The following is an 18,332-nucleotide window of genomic DNA, read 5'->3' as shown; positions in this document are numbered from 1 at the left end:
TACTGAAATCAGCTCAGAATCTGCAATATGCGTTTTATTTCTTTCTGAAGAGAGCATCCAATTTTACTTTTTTCTACATTCTGACTGTAATTTTTCCAAAGAAAAAAAGAAGCCATCACCTCTGACTACCAGAGCTTCTACAGTGTCAACCAATATGACTGCAAGAGCAAAACAAACATTAAAGGAAGAGATTTCAATTTTTCTACAGTCGTGTGTTACAGAGCTCCACCACAAATCCCAGTGATAAAATAAATTTGTAGAGAATACGACAAATAGTTTGGTAATATCTAAATATCTAATATGTGTTCTGCCTCAGTTTAAATAAATTAATTCAATAAGTAAGTATGAAACAAGATTTGCCTCGACAAAGCTTCACAGTACATGGTATTACACATACTAGATACTACCTCATTACCTGGGAGACCTGATAATTTAAAAAACACTCTTTTTGCATGGAGGTATGCTTAAAATGCTTTTCTTCAACAGTGGTAAAAAATTGCCATACTGCATTAATTAATCATAGAATCATAGGATGGTTTGGGTCAGAAGGGACCTTAAAGATCCCCTAGCTCCAATTCCTGTGCCATGGGCAGGGACACCTTCCCCTAGACCAGGTTGCTCGGAGTCCCATCCAACCTGGCCTTGGGCACTTCCAGGGATGGAACAGCCACAACTTCTTTGGGTAACTTGTGCCAGTGTCTCACCACCCTCACAGTAAAAAATTTCTTCTTAATATCTAACCCAAATCTACCCTTGTTCAATTTAGAGCCATTCCCCTTGTCCCATCAGTTCATGCCCTTGTAAGAAGTCCCTCTCCAGCTCTCTTGTTGTCCCTTTAGGCACTGAAAGGTGCTCTAAAATCTCCGCGGAGTCTTCTCTCTCCAGGCTGAAAAATCCCAACTCTCTCAAGTCTGTCTCCATAGCAGAGGTTCTCCAGCACTCTGATCATCTTCATGGCCTCCTCTGGACTCGCTCCAACAGGTCCAAGTCCTTCTTGGTGGGGACCCCCCACCGTGCTGGGGACCCCAGAGCTGGAGGCAGCACTGCAGATGGGGTCTCATGAGAGCAGAGGAGGGGGGGAGAATCTCCTCCCTCGACCTGCTGGCCACACTGCTTTTGATGCAGCCCAAGACACGGCATTCTGGACTGCAAGTGCCCACTGCCGAATCCCCCAAGTCCTTCTCCTCAGGGCAGCTCTCAAACCATTCCCTGCCCAGCCTGTACTTGTGTTTGGAATTGCCCGAACCACAGTGCAGGACCTTGCACTTGGCCTCATTGAACTTCATGAGGTTCACACAGGCCCCCCTCTCCAGCCTGTCCATGTCCCTCTGGATGGTATCCCTTTGAGTGGGACCATTGAGCCAAATCCTTATCCACTGAGTGGTCCATATGTCAAATCCACGTCTGTCCAGTTTAGAGACAAGGATGTTGTGTCAAGTGTTTTCCACAAATCCAGACAGGTGACATCAGTTGCTCTTCCCTCATCCACCAGTGCTGTAACCCCATTGTAGAAGGCATCCAATTTGTAAGGCATGATTTGCCCTTGGTGAAGCCATACTGTCTTTCACCAGCCACTTACTTATTTTCCATGTGCCCTAGCACAGTTCCCAGGAGGATCTGGCCCATGACCTTGATGGGCACAGAGGTGAGACTGACTGGCCTGTAGTTCCCTGGGTCTTCCTTATTTCACTTTGTAAAAGTGGGGGCTACATTTTCCTTTTTCCAGCAGTGGGAACTTCACTAGACCAGCATGACTTCTCAAATACAATGGATACCTCAGGACCCACGGATATATCTCATCAGGTCCCATGGACTGGGTTTGAAAACATCAAATTTTCTTCTACTTTTCAACTAGAGAGAAGGTGTGCTAGCAGCTGCTGTAATTATCCTGTACAACACTTTTAGGGATACCTTTTAGAACATGTTTCTTTATTTTAACTTCATTGCTGGCATTTGCTACCCACTGTCTGTGACCAGGGAACAATCTTTTTTGAATTGGGTTCAGCAAATGACAGCAAATACCAAGTGTTCTGCTTGGAAAACAGCAAATCACTGACTGATCAGGAACAGGAGGCAGTAGTAAAGTGGGTTTTTTTTCCCCTCATACTGTCCCAGTTGATCTGACTAAAGCTGAACAAAACTCCTATTTCTTTTTCAGTAAGTCCTTCAAAAAAAAAACCCAAAAAACCAAAACTAAGCAAGCAGAAGAACCCTGCAGTGTCCATCAGATTAAGTTATAAGAGAACAAAGGTAAAGTGGTCAGAATTTTCTAAGTGAACCCTCAGCAATTGAGTTTCATTGTCTCAGTATTTGTCTGGTACAAATACTCAATCACAGTCACTTGTGTCAGTTTTTTTCTTTGCTCAACTAAGCCATGGTTTTGTTTCCATAATGACTCATTATCTGCCTCTGAAAGACATTATGAAATAGGAGAGGGCCTAATGCAGGAGACCTACCCAGTCTGTAGGTACATGCAGGGCTGAGTAAGAGCACAGGCTCCCAGATTGTAAAGGCACTACATTAAAATAATTTGTTTATTTGGTAAATTTGAGAAAAATCCTCCTGTATAAAAGGAGGAAAAAGTCAGAAGGTTTTGCTGCTCTCCAGAGCCTGCCAAGATAATGGTAACTTTGGGAGTATAATGTATAGGATTTTAAGCTCAGCTTTTAGAAGACAGTTTCCAATGCAGGGGTTTGTTCAGCTACTTAATATAATATAACGGGCAGAGTTGGGCAAATAATCCACAAATTTTGAAAAAAACCCAAACTAAACACTGAATAAAATGGATATTTTAAAATGAAATAAAATAAAATAAAGCACATAAATTTCACACTGTCCTCCTCCACATCCTTTAAGTCTCACTTACTTGCAGTTCTGGCACACTTTGCAATCAGGACACTGCCAACCTGCTCTTTTTAAAGGTGTAACTTGTATGTCCAGGCACATCCCATGGTAGTGCTGGCCACAGGTAGTACAAAAAAGTTGATCTAAGAGGTCTCCAGGGCTGTCACACACTGCACAATTTGCGTCTTCTTTTGCTACAAAGAAATTATTTTTTCAATTATTATTTCTTTCAAAATTATGAACAATTCAATGAACCCAAGAAATTCTTCAGTAGTTCTTATGCATACAAAACTTGATCGTTCTTAGGAAATGCAAATTTAATTAATATTTTTAATAGCTACTACTTTAATTCAGTTTTCTCAACTAATCTTCTCATAACAAAAGCACGTTCTTTTTAAACCTTAATGAAGTTTGACAAAAAGGAACAGTTTTATTCTCCTTCAGATAAAACTGAGAGCTTTAGGACCAGTTCCTCTTTGGAACATCTGCGAAATAAAGCTCCTAACATACCTAAATCTATTATTTAGCCAAAGTGTTTGGAAGAAGGTTGCTCTAACTTGAATTAGGACAAGTGAGCAAGGCTACCAATTGCAACTAAAACCTGACAGAAGACAAGATTTACCAGTAAACCCTTCCCATGTTCTGTCAGTAAAAGAACAGTATTTTGCTGTGCAGCACTGCTGGTCTTTAAAAACAGAGGAGGATGAACTTACATCTTTCTCATACCTGAACACACATGAATTCTTGGGTACACGAACTGTGAAAACGGGTCTAAAAAAATGTGGCCTAAAGCTGATCCTACCACAGAGCGGGTTTCACAAAACCCAGTACTAATTGTGTCATTTGAACAGTGGGTACTTACATCTTTCAGGAGCCTGATCAATGTGGTCTGGACAAAGGAGGGACAAATTACTGAAATCCTGAAATGTGCCTGCTCCAGCAGCACAGGGGTAATGGTACATCTGGGTACATTTCTCTTCACAGCATTTGATAGTGGCTCCAAGGTGCTTACAAAATGCACATCGCTGAAACACAAACAGGACAAGTCGATCAAAAACTACTTTTTCTTGCCTTTTTTTCAGCCACATCTGTTCCCCTGCATCTTTTAACAAACACCTAAAGGAGGCAGGGAATTCTGAGGAGAGGGAAACTAATGAAGGGTGTCTTCCAAGTGGCACTCCTAGATCTTTCCAACTTAAATGAAACCCACCCTAAACGCACTCTGATGACCGTGATTCTTCTTGTCACAGAAAAAATTTTGTCCTATGTTATCTAACCAGTAATGAGGGTTGGAGACTTATTCTGAGAACAAAGGCAGATGACACCATGCTGTCAATAGGTTATGACTAAAAATCACACAGCTCTGTAAGCTGTAATGTAAAACCATAGACACAGTAACCAGAAATGCAAATGGAAATGAAGTATGATGTTCCCCCCAAAATCTTACTGACATTATACTATTCTCTCTAGGATGATAATGCTTTACATAACCTCACAATTTCTTCTGATCTTACCTTTCAAGGTTACACAAATATCACCAACAAACTTTGAGAAGTCATAAATAAGCATGATTATTATTAGAGACCAGAGAAATAATTTCTCAGAAAGAACAATGTAAAAATCCTCCAGTTCTCTAGTCAAGAGGGAACACAATCTATCAGTCTGCTTGTAAAATATTACCCACACCTTTCTGATTCAGTTAATCAGTCTTGTTTCTTTCTCAGATTCATTGCAGTCCCTGAAGCACTCTAACATGCTTTTGCACTTTTTCACCAAGGCAACAACACTTTTTAAGGCACAGCACCGTAAGATTTTGAGTAAATTAAAAAGAACAGGTCAGTGGCTCACAGGAAGGCATACATAATAAACTTCAACAACTGATCTCAGGGACTCTAGTTTTTCATAATAAAAATATAATACTATCACTGGTATGTTTGATTACTAGCTCAAGTGTCAAGTAGCATCCAAATATGAACATAAACAAAATCAAAGAAAAGTTATGTACTGCATATGCTTGCTTCTTAGAATACAGACAATATTTATTACCATAATTCTTCTCTGTTTCAAAGCCTGGCATGAAATTAGGCATGAAATAGTGCTACTAACAAGTCCACAGACATCAAAATCAGCCCATATGAAAATACAAATCACAAAGCTGCCTGTGTCAACAGCTCCACTGATATTCTTAAAACCAGATGAAATGAACATCTTCAGCAAAATATCTGCCTGCATCACAACTCATGGACAAGAGACAGAAAAAATATTAGTGTATGCTAAACACAACTGCAGTGTAAAAAGATAAAATGCTCTGGCACAGAAATTAAAGCGGGTCACCAAGGACAGCTACTGCCACACTTCTGTGCTACGATGCTTAGTCTGGTCTTCTGATCTGCAAGATATCTCACCCCTACCCATGTGTGTAACACCTACTAACCACATGGAAAAGGTGTATTCTGTTACTTTACTGGCTGAAATGCAGAGGAGAGGAGGGGGGACAAGATAACCAAGTAATAACATGGGGCTCCTGAGGCAGGTGAAGGCAACAGCAACAGTAATTACATTTAAGGACTGCCAACAAAACCAGAGTCCTGTAAGAAACTAATTTTAGGAAATGGTACCTTCAGTAAACACTGTAAAAGGTAAATCCTGAACTTTGATGTGAAATAATGAAAATACAGCCCAAAGCCTCCAACTTCACGAGTCACAGCCACACACGAAGCAGCAAAAACCCCACTGCCCTATTTTGCAGTTAACATTCCAACAGCCTGTGGAGATGGACCAGGTTCTAGCTGAGACCCAACTCCTACAGGCCACACTTTTTTCAAACATTTTACTCAGTACAAAAAAAAAAAAAATTGGGAACTTGTGAGGGGCTAAGATCCAAAATATGTACCTCAAAAAAAGTATTCAATGACACTTTGTTGGATCCCATTACTAACCCTTAATAACTATCAAATTGGGAAAGAAAATTATGAAAGAACTGCAAGCACTCAAAGAATCCAACATTTATTAAAAGCTGGGAATAATGGTCTATATAGCAATATAAATGGCATTTTTAAACATCACATCTGTTTTTCAAAACCACCAATCAACCATGGTATGTAGCAAATATAAAATCAGAATTATATATACCTTTTCCCAAATGCTATATGACTAAATGATGAAATTATTAGAAATGAGTAAACTACAGGATTACCGCAAAGCCTTGAAAAATGTTGATGTTGATTTAAGGAACCACATAAAGACTCTGGAAGAAAAATGGAAGCCCGAATTATATGTAATTGAACCCTTCAAACCCATCTGCTAAACTGCACTGGCAATGAAAAGCATTTGGCAGATAACTAAAAAACACACTTTGAAAACAATGTGGTATATATCATCTGAAGCAAATAAAAAGCAAAGAATATCAACATTTGCTGAATTTATAAGAGAGATAAAGCAGTCTGAAGAAACTAATGCCCAAAGGGATTTTTTTGGCAACAGATGTTGATGAGAAGACTGACTTTTCCAGTTCTAGAAGCCAACACTCTAGTCAGGCCCCATGCAATGGCCCCCAAAGAACAGCAAAAGTATATTAAATTAAAAAAAATTAAAAGCTCTGCTAAATAAACTCAGTAATGAATAAACGGCACCAGGACAGAAGGAGGTGGAATGACGGAGTAAATCCTTTAGCCCATGAGATGCAAGTGTCCTTATCAGACTGTATGAGGACAGTAACAGAGCCAGGGACAGTCTGGAGTCTCCAGTTTCATTAGTATGACCACAAAATAAGGTGTTATGTGGAGGGGGTGGGAGCTGGATCCAAGTATTCAGTGGGCAGGTATAGGAAAAGGGAAAGTTGTGAAAGCAAGACAGACACTGTTTTGTTCCTGGATCAAACAATTTTACAGTCCTGTTCTACAGAGAAAAAAATACTTTACAAGGTGTCAGAAAGCTAGAAAGATAGTTCATTATTTATTCATAGTACATTCAAGGAAATAATTGTCACTAAAGCAGAGTCAGCAGACTATTTTCCTAATCAAAAAGTCCTTCACTGGCTACCTACAACTGTTCCCTTCTGGAAGCTCACCCATAGCAAGAAAGGTCTGAACCCATCCATACTTCTGTTAGTTCTTATTATTGTAATTTCCATCTTATAAAACTGTCCACTCCTCCTTCCTTTTCATTTTTTTCTTTTACATAGGAACTACTTTTTAGAAGCAAATAGCTACGCAGTCTTTCAAATTTAATTTTAAAATTCCCTTTGTTCACCAACCCCATTGGAACAAATACGACATTGTTATACAAATACAGTGAGAGGAAGAACTAAGTGAACCAACAGAAAACATCAGAAAACCCGGTCAATCACCTTCTCTGTTTTCTGCCTCTGTGAAATAAGAGTGGCAGAAACCACACAGAGAATTTCTGGCAAGGCAAAACTTGCACCTCCCTGCTAGAATTGTAATTGCACCAAACCCAACTGAACAAAAAGGTTAATTCTGCCCGTGGCTTGGGAGCTCAGCTGAACATCACAAATTGGCTATTGGCTTTAATGGAAACAGATGGCCCAACTGGAAAATTGTGACAAGAGCAATAGCTTATTGTTTACATATCCCTAACCTTCCTACATCTTTAGAAAAAATAACTGATAAAATATATATTCCAGCTTTAAATCAACCTTCCTGCTGCTCCACACTTCGGAGTATTCCAAAACTCTGTGCAAGTCCAAATGGGAAAAAGATGTTTGTAAGATAATGTAAGATTTTATCTAGATAGTAATAATAATTTTATTTTATTGCCCTCAGAATTATTTTACAGTATTACTGTTCTCAGCAACTGGACAACTAACAACCCTTAGAAGGCAGACATTCAAGAAAGGCTAAAATAAGGACTTTGAATAAATATTTTGTTGCAACCTGACTAGTGCTGTAAAGCTAAACATTAGCATTAGGAATCAATGTTTCTAAGCAAAATGACAAAAAGTTTGCATTGATTACCAACTTTTCCTTTAAAAAGATCAGCTGACAAAACCTACGAGAATAATAAGAAATTTTAATTTTATAATAGTGTACCCAAAAATACAAGCCACTTGTCCTTGGTTAAACAATTTAATGTATTACCTGGAAGAACAAATTTCAGCCTGTTTAGCTACTGAAAACCACTGTCAGACAAACCTGTACCTGAGGAGAACTGAACCAACAACCTGTCATTAACAAGACAGCGAAGAAATTTTTGTATAACCAGTGATTAATGAAATATGGTCTCTGCTAGTTCTAATAATCTTCATTGATTACTCCATCATCTAGAAAAAGCTTTATAATATTGCTTGTAGACACTAATCACCATTAGCACCTCTCATGTCAAATACTCTGGTTTAAGTGCCATAAAGCATTAAAGAGCACAATCCAGTAAGATGGCAACATAAAAACAATTACTGGCTTTTCACTGAAATACTGATTAGAAAAGGTACTAAATAGCACACATTTCCAGGAATACTGGAAATTACCTTCCATCTTTTTAATTTTATATCATTCATGTCACAAATTTGGAAATTATTTCTCTATATAACACGCAATTCAAGCAGAGATCAGGATTTTTTTCCCTCAGTCCTTAACACAGTGACTCAACACATATAATCAAGGTAGAAAGCAAAAGTTCCTTTAAATGTGGAGATTTCAGGCTCTCTGCAAGTCACTGCTTTGTTCTTCCTTCTCACCAGCTGCCTCTCCTTGTCACCTTTATAAAAAAATTACAATAAATAAATGGTGTTGATATCAAGGCATTTAAGAATTGGGAGAAGAAAGCATTCATGTTTTGCATGGGAGTTTTTTGTAATGGTTGTGATAGGTTAATAACTTATAAGAATCAAGTTTGCTAAGGGAGGTAACTATTTTCTATTTGAAACTTGAAATAGGTAGAGGAAAACATGCAAAACTGTAGAGTATAAAAATTCTTCTTCATATAATCTGAAATGTTCCCAAACATTTGGGAACTTTCAGAAGCTCCAAGGAAGGACTTGGGTGCCTTGAAGCTGTGTTCTCCTCATCATTACATAAGGTAGTGGAATAACTGCATGCATATGATTTCCTTCACAGACTCTGATGCTTTTTTCACACTTTCATGAGGAAAAAGTTGTGGGTTTTTTTATTCCCCTCCTTGCCTTCTGTAAGATCTAGGATAATGTAAATGTTTTGAGTGAGTCAAAGCTTTTCCACAGCTAACAACCAGCTATTCCCTTCATTCTCATCTAATATCCACCGTGACAGAAGAGCGCACACACGAGCCTGTTGTTTAGTTAGACTGTCAACAACAAGAAGGTCAATAATGTTTAATGTAATTTAAACTGTGGTTATTAGGCTTCAGCATCAGCAACTCCAGGACAAACAAGGCAAGAACAGAAATCATCAGCTTTGGTTTGAGGCTGCTTTTTGGCAGGCTCAGAAAACGGACTATTGTGCCAGTTCCATTTGATTCATGCTCGGAAGGTCTTGAGAAGTATGTGTAGACATTTCTTTGTGTTGGCAGAGCTCAGGCTGAGCCACAAATGGTTGGAGGCTTGAGAAAAAATTATTGAGGGAAACATTGCTACATGCTTGTTGTTTAATGATCTTCTTCAGGCATCTGTTACTGGTCACTGAGGAAGATATTGGGATGAAGTCAACTTGCTGTCAAATCCAGCACAGCTCCTATGTTCCTAAATCATATATAAGGATTCTGAAGTGGCTCAAGCATTCTGTAGGTTATGTCTATGCTACAGATCCTCTGTAGCTACAGCCAGGCTGGCACAGGCACATTTGCAAAGCCATTTAAAGTAAAAGGAGAATTTACTGCTCAAACAGCACATTGCGCTTCCACCTGACACAAGGCTTGAGGTGAACACCTAAACTTCAAGGTCTATATTTTGTGCCAATATAGGAGCCAACTACTTAAACTCCCATTATAATTAATAAAGACTTAGTAATTTTATGGAATTTACTCCATGCCAATTCAGTTGACCAAAGAGTGGGTGTCCACTTTTAGGCTCCATTGACAATACCGGCCAGATCTCCATTGCCTGCAGCTGGAACTTACACACTCACAGGTAGACACGTCCACAGGGAGGTAAAAATTTAGATGACAGTCTTGAGCTGAAGCCTTCCTAAAATATGTTGACACAAGTTCTCTATTGGTACCACAGCCAAATCCACACCAAAGTTTTTGTCAGTGTGGTACTACCAAAGAAGGGATGTGAATGGGGACTGTTTGAAAAGGTTTCCATATAAATTCTGTTCTATTTATGCAAGTCTTGCAAACAATAAAAAGTTGGGCTAAAGCTTCACATAACATGTCTAAATTCTCCTAAATACTTTTGGAACACACAGACAAAACTTTTCAGCCATTTCTGAGAACAGAAAAGTCATTAAGAAAAACATTTTGCCCATCTTAAAAACAACCTTATTCACAGGACTTCAAATTTGGCAGGAATTTTAGTGTGAGAGATGCAGTTTTTGCCCTTTCCCTACAGATCTATCCAGACACGACCAAACTTGAGAAAACTATTTTGTTTAGAGTAAAACACTTCCAAAAGTTTGTCAGTGAAAAATCACAGAAAAATCTACTCTCATTGATCATGACTGATCCTCTCCAGTTTCTAGCACTGATCAGATGTCATGTAACTTCTAGGAAGATTCCTTCAGTCTGACAAGGATTAGAGGGAGGAAGTCTGTAATAAATACTCTAAGCCTAAGCAAAAAAAGTCACTGGAATGGAAAGCAGACATCCTTAAGGCTCCTGATACCAGTGTCACTTAAATCATCTTTAAATCATGGGGAATAGGAGTATCCAGTTCTCAGGTAGAGGGACAAATCTGGAGCAACGAGACAAAAGGGACTCACTGTGTGAATGAGCCTGATGAGACTGGGAGGAGAAACCATGGAGAGAGATGGAAGCTGAGAAGGGGCAGGGATGACACTTCAAGAGCCAATTAACCAAACCTGGATACTAAAATTGGATAAAGAGCTAAGGGAACTGAAGAGCTAAGACACAGGAAACGATGAAGGGACAGATCTCAAAAGGAACTTAGGGAAAAGGGAATAGAAAGGTTAAGGAGAAAGGATGCAGGAAGAACAAGGAAGAGTGGAAGTGGCTAAAAATATCAGTTTGAACAAAAAGTCAGAAGTCTGAGGCAGCTGAAACTGGATGAAGATTACAAGGAGGAAAAGTAGGTTGTCCTTTGACTCCTAGTGCTATATCGCTATCACTCAGTCAGCTCAAATAGCAGAGCTCTGTATGTGGCCACAAAGGTTTTAAACCTGCAGTTTGGGAGGTCTGTCTTTTCCTTTTTTTCCCTGACACAAGGAAATAATACAGTCAGACAAATAAAAGGCAACTCAGAGACACGGAGACACAGATAAAGACACACGCACGACTATGTACGTACACTAAAACACAAGAAGGATTACAGATCACACGTGGATTTAATGCAGAAAATAGACCTCTTAAAAGAAGTCTCTGCATTAAATAAACCTGTTACTTCTAAGACTGAGCTTAATTTGTAGAGGGGAAAAAAAGCACAGGTTGTGGATGCCTTATGGGAGAAAAAAAAGCACTTAGTTATGGCAACTGAGCAATGACCTGCAAAAGAGTTCTAGTTTCCCTGCTTTCATGAAGTTCCTTTATGATACTGGACAGGGCACTAAGTAAAATTTTTCCTAATTTATTTTAGTCTTTAACCTTACTGTTAAAAGCTTGGAGTTTTCTTTCCCCTGTAAAAATTCAGCCTCGATTTCTACATAGATTGTGCACTCACAGCTTCAACAGAGTGAAGGAAGAACCACAATATCAGCACAACTTTTTAAGTAAGTCTGAGTAGTTTTGAAAATATTTCAATTTGTCATCCAAGTCAGCAGATATAAATAAATTCAACTTCTCTTGAGGGAAAATGTAGCCTAAGATGCATAACAAGGCCACATAAATATGCTATTTGGAAAAATTTATAGACAAGTTATTCATGTGTTTATTATATAAAAACATCATAGAAAAAAATCATGCGGAAATGAGTAATTCTTCCCTTTCAGCAGTATTTAAGTAGTCTACATACCTACACATTGAACAACAGCAAAAAAAAATGTAATATTGAAGAGGTTTATACTAAGAGAGCAATGTCCATCCCATGGACTGAACCAGGCACAAACTGTTCTGCATGTGACCACACAATTAAAGATGCATAATCAGGCATATGCACAAAGGACACTAATTGCGTGCAAAGGACAATAACTGTATGCAAAGGACCTTAATTATGTGCAGACAACCTGTCTTCTGACATGTCCCAACTTTGTGTTTCAATTTTATCATCTTAATAATGTGCTCTTTTAACAAAGATTTTGTAGATATATTACCCTAATTTAACAGAAAGTTCACATCAGACCAAATCACTATATATAGTCAATGATATACCTAATTTACAAGGTAATAGAAGGGATGGGGTGACAAGAAACCCTGGATTATGTACAGACATAAAAAAATACAAGAATTTCCTGCCCTTAATACCTCCCTCATTAGTGAGCACCTCCTTAGTATTCCTTCCCCACTGACTGCAATCAGTACCTTATTGTTCATAATTCCTATTTCCTTGGCTGTTCCTAAATTGCACTCTCCAAATGGCACAGAGTCATCGTAAACAAAATCCTACATCTTCAGTTCACTAATTTCTGTAAATTGAGCTCAAACAAAGCAATTAGATGGCATACTTTGAAACTACCAGCTTGAACATTAATATAATTTCTTTTCTAATAAAAGCTTCATGTGTTTTATCTGGCTGGGGCTTTTAGGTTTGGGTTTTTTTTTCGATTTGACCAAATTAGTCACTTAAACATATTTCTCCCATTCTTCCTCCCAAAACATTATATAATTCTTTTTTCAACTCACTAGCCACTGAAATAAACAAGCCCCTTGACTTTCCATCCTCTTCCATCACTGATATTCCTTGGGCAAGCATCGTGAAGTGCAACATCCTGATCTAGAATTTAAAATCCTGAAATTACTGGTCAAACATTTAAGCAGGTTATTCAACTGTTGTTCTGGGCTTCAGGGAAGGGAGGATAAGAAGGGGCTGTTCAGCTCAGTTTTGCAGCATGCTGCCTCAGTAGCTTGTGAAGAAAAAAGCTGCCAAATTTTGTAATGAATTCCACAGAACATTAAGTCTGATGCTTAGCAGAAGCCATAACTGCTAAGTAAATGATATCCTTTTGATGAATACCCTTATTTGAAAACAACATTGATTCTTCTAACCCTTTAGCAGTGTCCCAAAACAGATGTGCACAACTGCAAATTCTGTTTGCTTTCAGGTTTACGAAGTGTGATGACATTTTTACAATCCTGCATGAGCCCTTTTACCCAGGAGTAAAATAAAGCACAATAATTCTTCACCATCTGTTTGTTAATTTTGCATTCATTTAACTTTGCATTTTAAACTAATAATCATTTTCTTATAATATAGTTTGCTCCATTGGTAGAAATTACAGCTGTTCAATTAAAAAAAGAATGGTTTATAACAGTACACAGTTTTCCTCTAAATAATTCCATTGCTCTTAATTATAAAGATGTTAGTGCCATTGAATGGAAAAGAACTGCCAGGGATTAGTGTTGTGCTTTATATGTCACAGATTCCCTTAGTAAATGTACATATTTACTTCTGTTTCAGCACCAATTCCTACTTGGTCTCTTTTACATTAAAATTCCTTTCCTCCCCTACAAGATTCCATGTGGTTTTTAACATTGTTATGTGTAACAGGCTTCTGACACTCCTGAAGGACTGAGGCACAAACAATTAGATGAAGCTCCTGTTTCATATGTAGCACAAAGTAAAACCAAGTCCCTCTTCTTCATAATGCTTTTCCTTAATCTCTAATGACAGGACAAGGAGGTTTTGATATTTATATTTCAGCTGGTTACAGCTAAACTAGGTCTAGAGTAATGTCCTAAAAGCTTTTTCTCACCATGTTTACAGTCGGATGGGGAAATCCCGTTCCTTTATCAAAAGTAAAACCGCATTGAAATAACATGAATAATACATCAGAGCTAGTGAAGGGGAAACAATTTGGGGCAACAACAAAAGACATGGGCCTGGAGAAAGAGCAGGAGCCAGCCTGAGGTTCTGAGAGTCCTATTGTGTATTCCTTCTTATGCTCTGGGCAGTGCATTTTCCACACAGATCAGGCTCTGAGTCCACAGTGAGGCTACAAGTCCTAAACACAGACTGTCCCCATGCTAACACAGTGGAAAGTCTACTTCACTGTGGTTCCTGGGCTTAATAATCATCATTATCTACAAATAAACTCCTCAAGAGACACAGGCTGCTCAGTTAATTCATGTGAGCAGTCCAGTAGCATTAGAGAGCTGTTCAGATGGGTAAAACAATCAAGATGATTGCACTGTTTTCTAAAACCAATTTTATCTGATGGCACAGAAATCTCAGCATCAGATGACATCCTAATGCTGTGATAGTGTTACGATAACAGTGCTGTCACAGTACTAGGATGAATATTTTACTTAAAACATCCATAACACAAGAGATGGTTTACCACAAAATTGATTTATTTCACTTAAAGGAGTTCAGCAAGGACTGAAAAACCCCCTGAACCGGTGCATAAGACTGTAACAGTGCACTCACCTACAGAAATGAACTTCCAGAAGCGCCAAACACAACAAGCTCACATAAAATTAAGAAAGCACAACAATGCATAACTGTGATGCTCAGCTTCTAGTCCTACCAGAACCTTGAGTATTCTGACCTTTGAGTTTCTCAGAGGAGTGAGCACTGCTGCCAGGTCCAACCTTTATCAGGGGACTTCTCCATCACAGTATTTTATATCTGACAGGAAGCAAACATTGTGCAGGTGCCCAAGGCACATTCTGATGTGATGGCTGTGTAATGGTAACAGTTCCCACAACGATTCTCCACCTATTTCAAGTTACTCGCATTAAAAAAACTCGCCTGGTATGACATTTGAAACTCTTACTTATTGAATGTATTAAATCCATTTACATTTTGGAAAATGAGCATTTCCCTCACAAAGCCCAAAGAATAACAGTAACAACTGAACGGTCTTGTGTTATTTCTCCAGAAGTTCTCTATTTGCTTTCAAAGGTTTATGATTTGTCAACACATCTCCCTGGAAATACCACACAAATAACACCTAATATTGCTGTAACAACCTGCAGTAGCTGAAAGGAAAAAAACTCTCAACATTTGCTTGGATATTTGACAGAAATTTATTTAGATTCACATTCTCTATTTATTCTGCAGATTCTGCCATTCTTCCCAGTTCTTTGCAAGGCACTTTTATACTGAAGCAGAGTGGGGAAAACCTTCTGAGCAGAAGGAAATATTACATTATAAATTAAAAATTGGAAGGGAAAAGGTTTGACATGGAAATACCTGCAGTTTTATATAAAAAATGTGTCTAGATTGCAGACTGAATACATGTATTCTCATTGTATCTGAAGTGATATCATGTCACTGCAATTTAGTGTATCGAGTTGTTTTACCAGTGTTAGATGCTTTAGGAAACAAATATTTATTTATTTCCTAGCAGCTCCTTTCCCTCCCTGATGTACTGAAGAGGAAAATGACATCTTTGAAAGAAAACATTAATATCACCAAAGAAAAAGCACACTGGTAAAAAAGCTTATGGGAAGTGCTGATTTGAAAACATGCCACTTCATTAGTTCTTCAAATAATATTACTCAATAGGATTCTTAGTATTAATCATTACTATGATTCATGGAACACCTACACGTTCATTATTGGCAGCAGGCCTACTATTGTCTGCCTACTTTTTATTCCCAGGTCAGATCTGCAGAATGGAGAGGACAACTATATAAATGAAAATAAACAACATTAATTCTTTCACATAAAGAAATGAGTACCAATAGTTCCCTGGATCATTAGGAAAAAATGGCTTTAATGCAAGTAATGTCTGTATTTATCACTGAGCGTGATGCACTTGCACATGAAGGGCAGTTGGACCACATTTGTGAAGATTCATAAGATGTGTCTCTCATGCCTGATTTGTTCCATGTTATTAAAAAAACACTCAACGACACCTGCATTAATGGCACTACTTCACACTGATGCCTGCAATATTTATGCTCAATCTGCAACTCTGGGACAGGACTTACACTAATGGAAGTCAATAATAAAATCTTCAGGGAGTTCAAAACTATTTTTTGCTAATGGTTTGATTTTGCAAGCTGCTGAGTACACCAATCTCAGAAGTAGTTTTTAGGCTACTGCTTAAAAGCAAACTGATGCCAACAGAGTAATATGAGCACTCCTGAGTTTTAAATTAAAATATGTTTGCATGATTTTTTTTTAAGGATGGGTGAAAACTCCAAATGAAAACCCATAATATAATTTGTGTTAAACAGGAAAAAAACTCAGACTCTTTTGACTGGAATAATCAAAACCACTTTGTAACTCTAATTTCATTAAAGAGTCTGGACTTTAAAGCTCTCATTCAAAAAAAAGCATGTGACCCACATTCATGATAAATTTAAAAGACATGCTTAAATAAAATACACTTTAAAAGGGAAACTGCTACGAAACCAAGAGTAGAGTCCAATTAACCAAACAATGGTACAGCTGAGCAAATATACCTACAGCAAGTCCCATGAAGGTATTTTTTCCTTTTATTCCTGTGCTATATATTAAGGAACAAGCTGCTGAAAATGCCTTTTAATTTCTATAATGCTCAAAGGATAATGAGGACCTGTCCTTGATGAAAATTAACCAATATTAACTCCAAAAGACTGATTAGCCTTTTTTTTTCATAAATACAACCTTCACACAAATGTAAAATTAGACCTTTGAGCACCAACATTAGAAAGCCCAACAGATCGATCCACATTATCTATGGAAAAGACTGAAAATAAAATATTTAAATAAGAAGCAGCCACAAGTGAGGTGGTAGTAAGGTTGGAAAATGAGGGTTGCATTCATATACCTACAAAGGTGAGGAGATTGGTGGTACTGCCACACTTGCTTCTGTAAATTTTATATGGACTTACTGCCGACGTGTTTGTTAAAGAGATGGGTATAGTTTCCTGCCTTTTTTCAATATATAGAGAGCTCCAGTCTTCTTATTTGCCAAAAATATTAATGAGATAACACTTTAATTACATTTGCAAATAATTTTATATATATTTGAAATAACACCTTGTCATTTCTGTGTTCCATATATAAAATTTGGGGACATTGCATTGTAATTCTCTCTGGTTTGCAGACACTGAAGGACTACACCACTGCTGCTGAGCACAGAAAGACAGGAGAAAGGAAAAGCCCAAGTATCCACATTCTCATGTTCTACTACAAAGCCCTGAAATGGGTCAGTCCCACCAGCAAACTGTAACGTTAGCCGAGGAAGAAGGTACATTCTTAATTTAAGCCACAGTGCAATTTTCCTGTAGTGAGCTTTCTGTGCTCTTCAGAGATCAGGTTCACCCTGGTTTTAACACATAACTCCCCATGGATTATAGAATCTTGAAATAAAATATTAGTGAACTATTAGGTCATTGCCTTAATGCTCAGAGTAAGAAATACACTGGGGGGGATTTGGAGGAGAAAAAAAATATAGAGACTTTCTTTGGGCGTATTATGAAAAAAAAAAGTGTTTTCCACTCAAGTCATGCAAAAGGAAGAAAAGGTCTTCGTGAAACACACTTCAGCAGTTTGGAACACACACTGAACAATTTCACTTCAGAGCTTTCAGTAAATTATTTCAGTGAATATTACTGAATAAAGGAAACCTGCACTGGAAATTCCTCCAGGAACATCGGCCTTTCATGTTTCTCAGCTAGGCTTTTTGGCTTTCAGTGCTGGGCTATTGCTGCTTCTGTCTCCTTCTGTGCCCCTGGTCCATTTTATCTGCATCTTACACCTCACAGACTGCCCTCAGCATCAGCAATGCCTGTCGTCTCTTCAGCATCAAAACTCTCCCAGAAATGCCTTTGGAGCAACAATCTCTCTCTCGATTCCAGTACCCACCTATTCAACATCTGGAGATAAGAAAGGTGCATTTTTCAAAGCATTCAGCTTGAAAAACACCCACAGACTGAAAACTCTAAGGCTGACTCTGCTTTCCTACTTCAGTGGCAAAACAGCTCTCCCAGGGTGAGCTCCCCCAGAACCTCCTCCTGGCACCTGCAGGAGCCACTGCACTGGGAGAGAAAGAGCAATGGATGAGGCTGAAAAATCAAAGATCTCCCTTTACTTGATGCCACACAAACCATCTTGAGGAAAGACACTCTGCGCTGCCTAAGTAATCCAAGTGTTTTCCTTCCTTGCTTGCTAGGAATTCCAGAAATGCAGTTACTGCGGGAAAAATCATTTAGGTGGATTCACCTGCCAGAAATCACAGAATCATTTAGGTTGGACCTCTGAGATCATCAAGTCCAACCTTAGACTGATCACCACCTTGTCAAATAGACCAGAGCACCAAGTGCCACGTCCAGTTGCTTCTTTAACAGGG

At 38.4% G+C, this 18,332-nt stretch overlaps 1 protein-coding gene across 10 annotated transcripts in view; it reads right to left on the bottom strand.

Moving 5' to 3' along the window:
• Window positions 1-18,332, bottom strand: part of KMT2C (lysine methyltransferase 2C) — a 191,381-nt gene that overhangs the window by 82,956 nt on the left and 90,093 nt on the right. For all 10 annotated transcript variants that reach the window (XM_051768259.1, XM_051768260.1, XM_051768261.1 and 7 more), the window contains 2 exons: window positions 3,707-3,869; window positions 2,867-3,038 (listed from right to left, as the gene is read on the bottom strand). In XM_051768259.1, coding sequence (XP_051624219.1) covers window positions 2,867-3,038; window positions 3,707-3,869 — 335 coding nt within the window. The remainder of the gene's footprint in view (window positions 1-2,866; window positions 3,039-3,706; window positions 3,870-18,332) is intronic.

This window comes from Manacus candei, unplaced genomic scaffold, assembly GCF_025592945.1.
Source record: "Manacus candei isolate 608988 ecotype Guabito, Panama unplaced genomic scaffold, ASM2559294v1 h1tg000094l, whole genome shotgun sequence".
In the NCBI taxonomy this organism is placed as follows: Eukaryota; Metazoa; Chordata; class Aves; order Passeriformes; family Pipridae; genus Manacus; species Manacus candei.
This window is presented reverse-complemented; position numbering and strand designations above follow the sequence as displayed.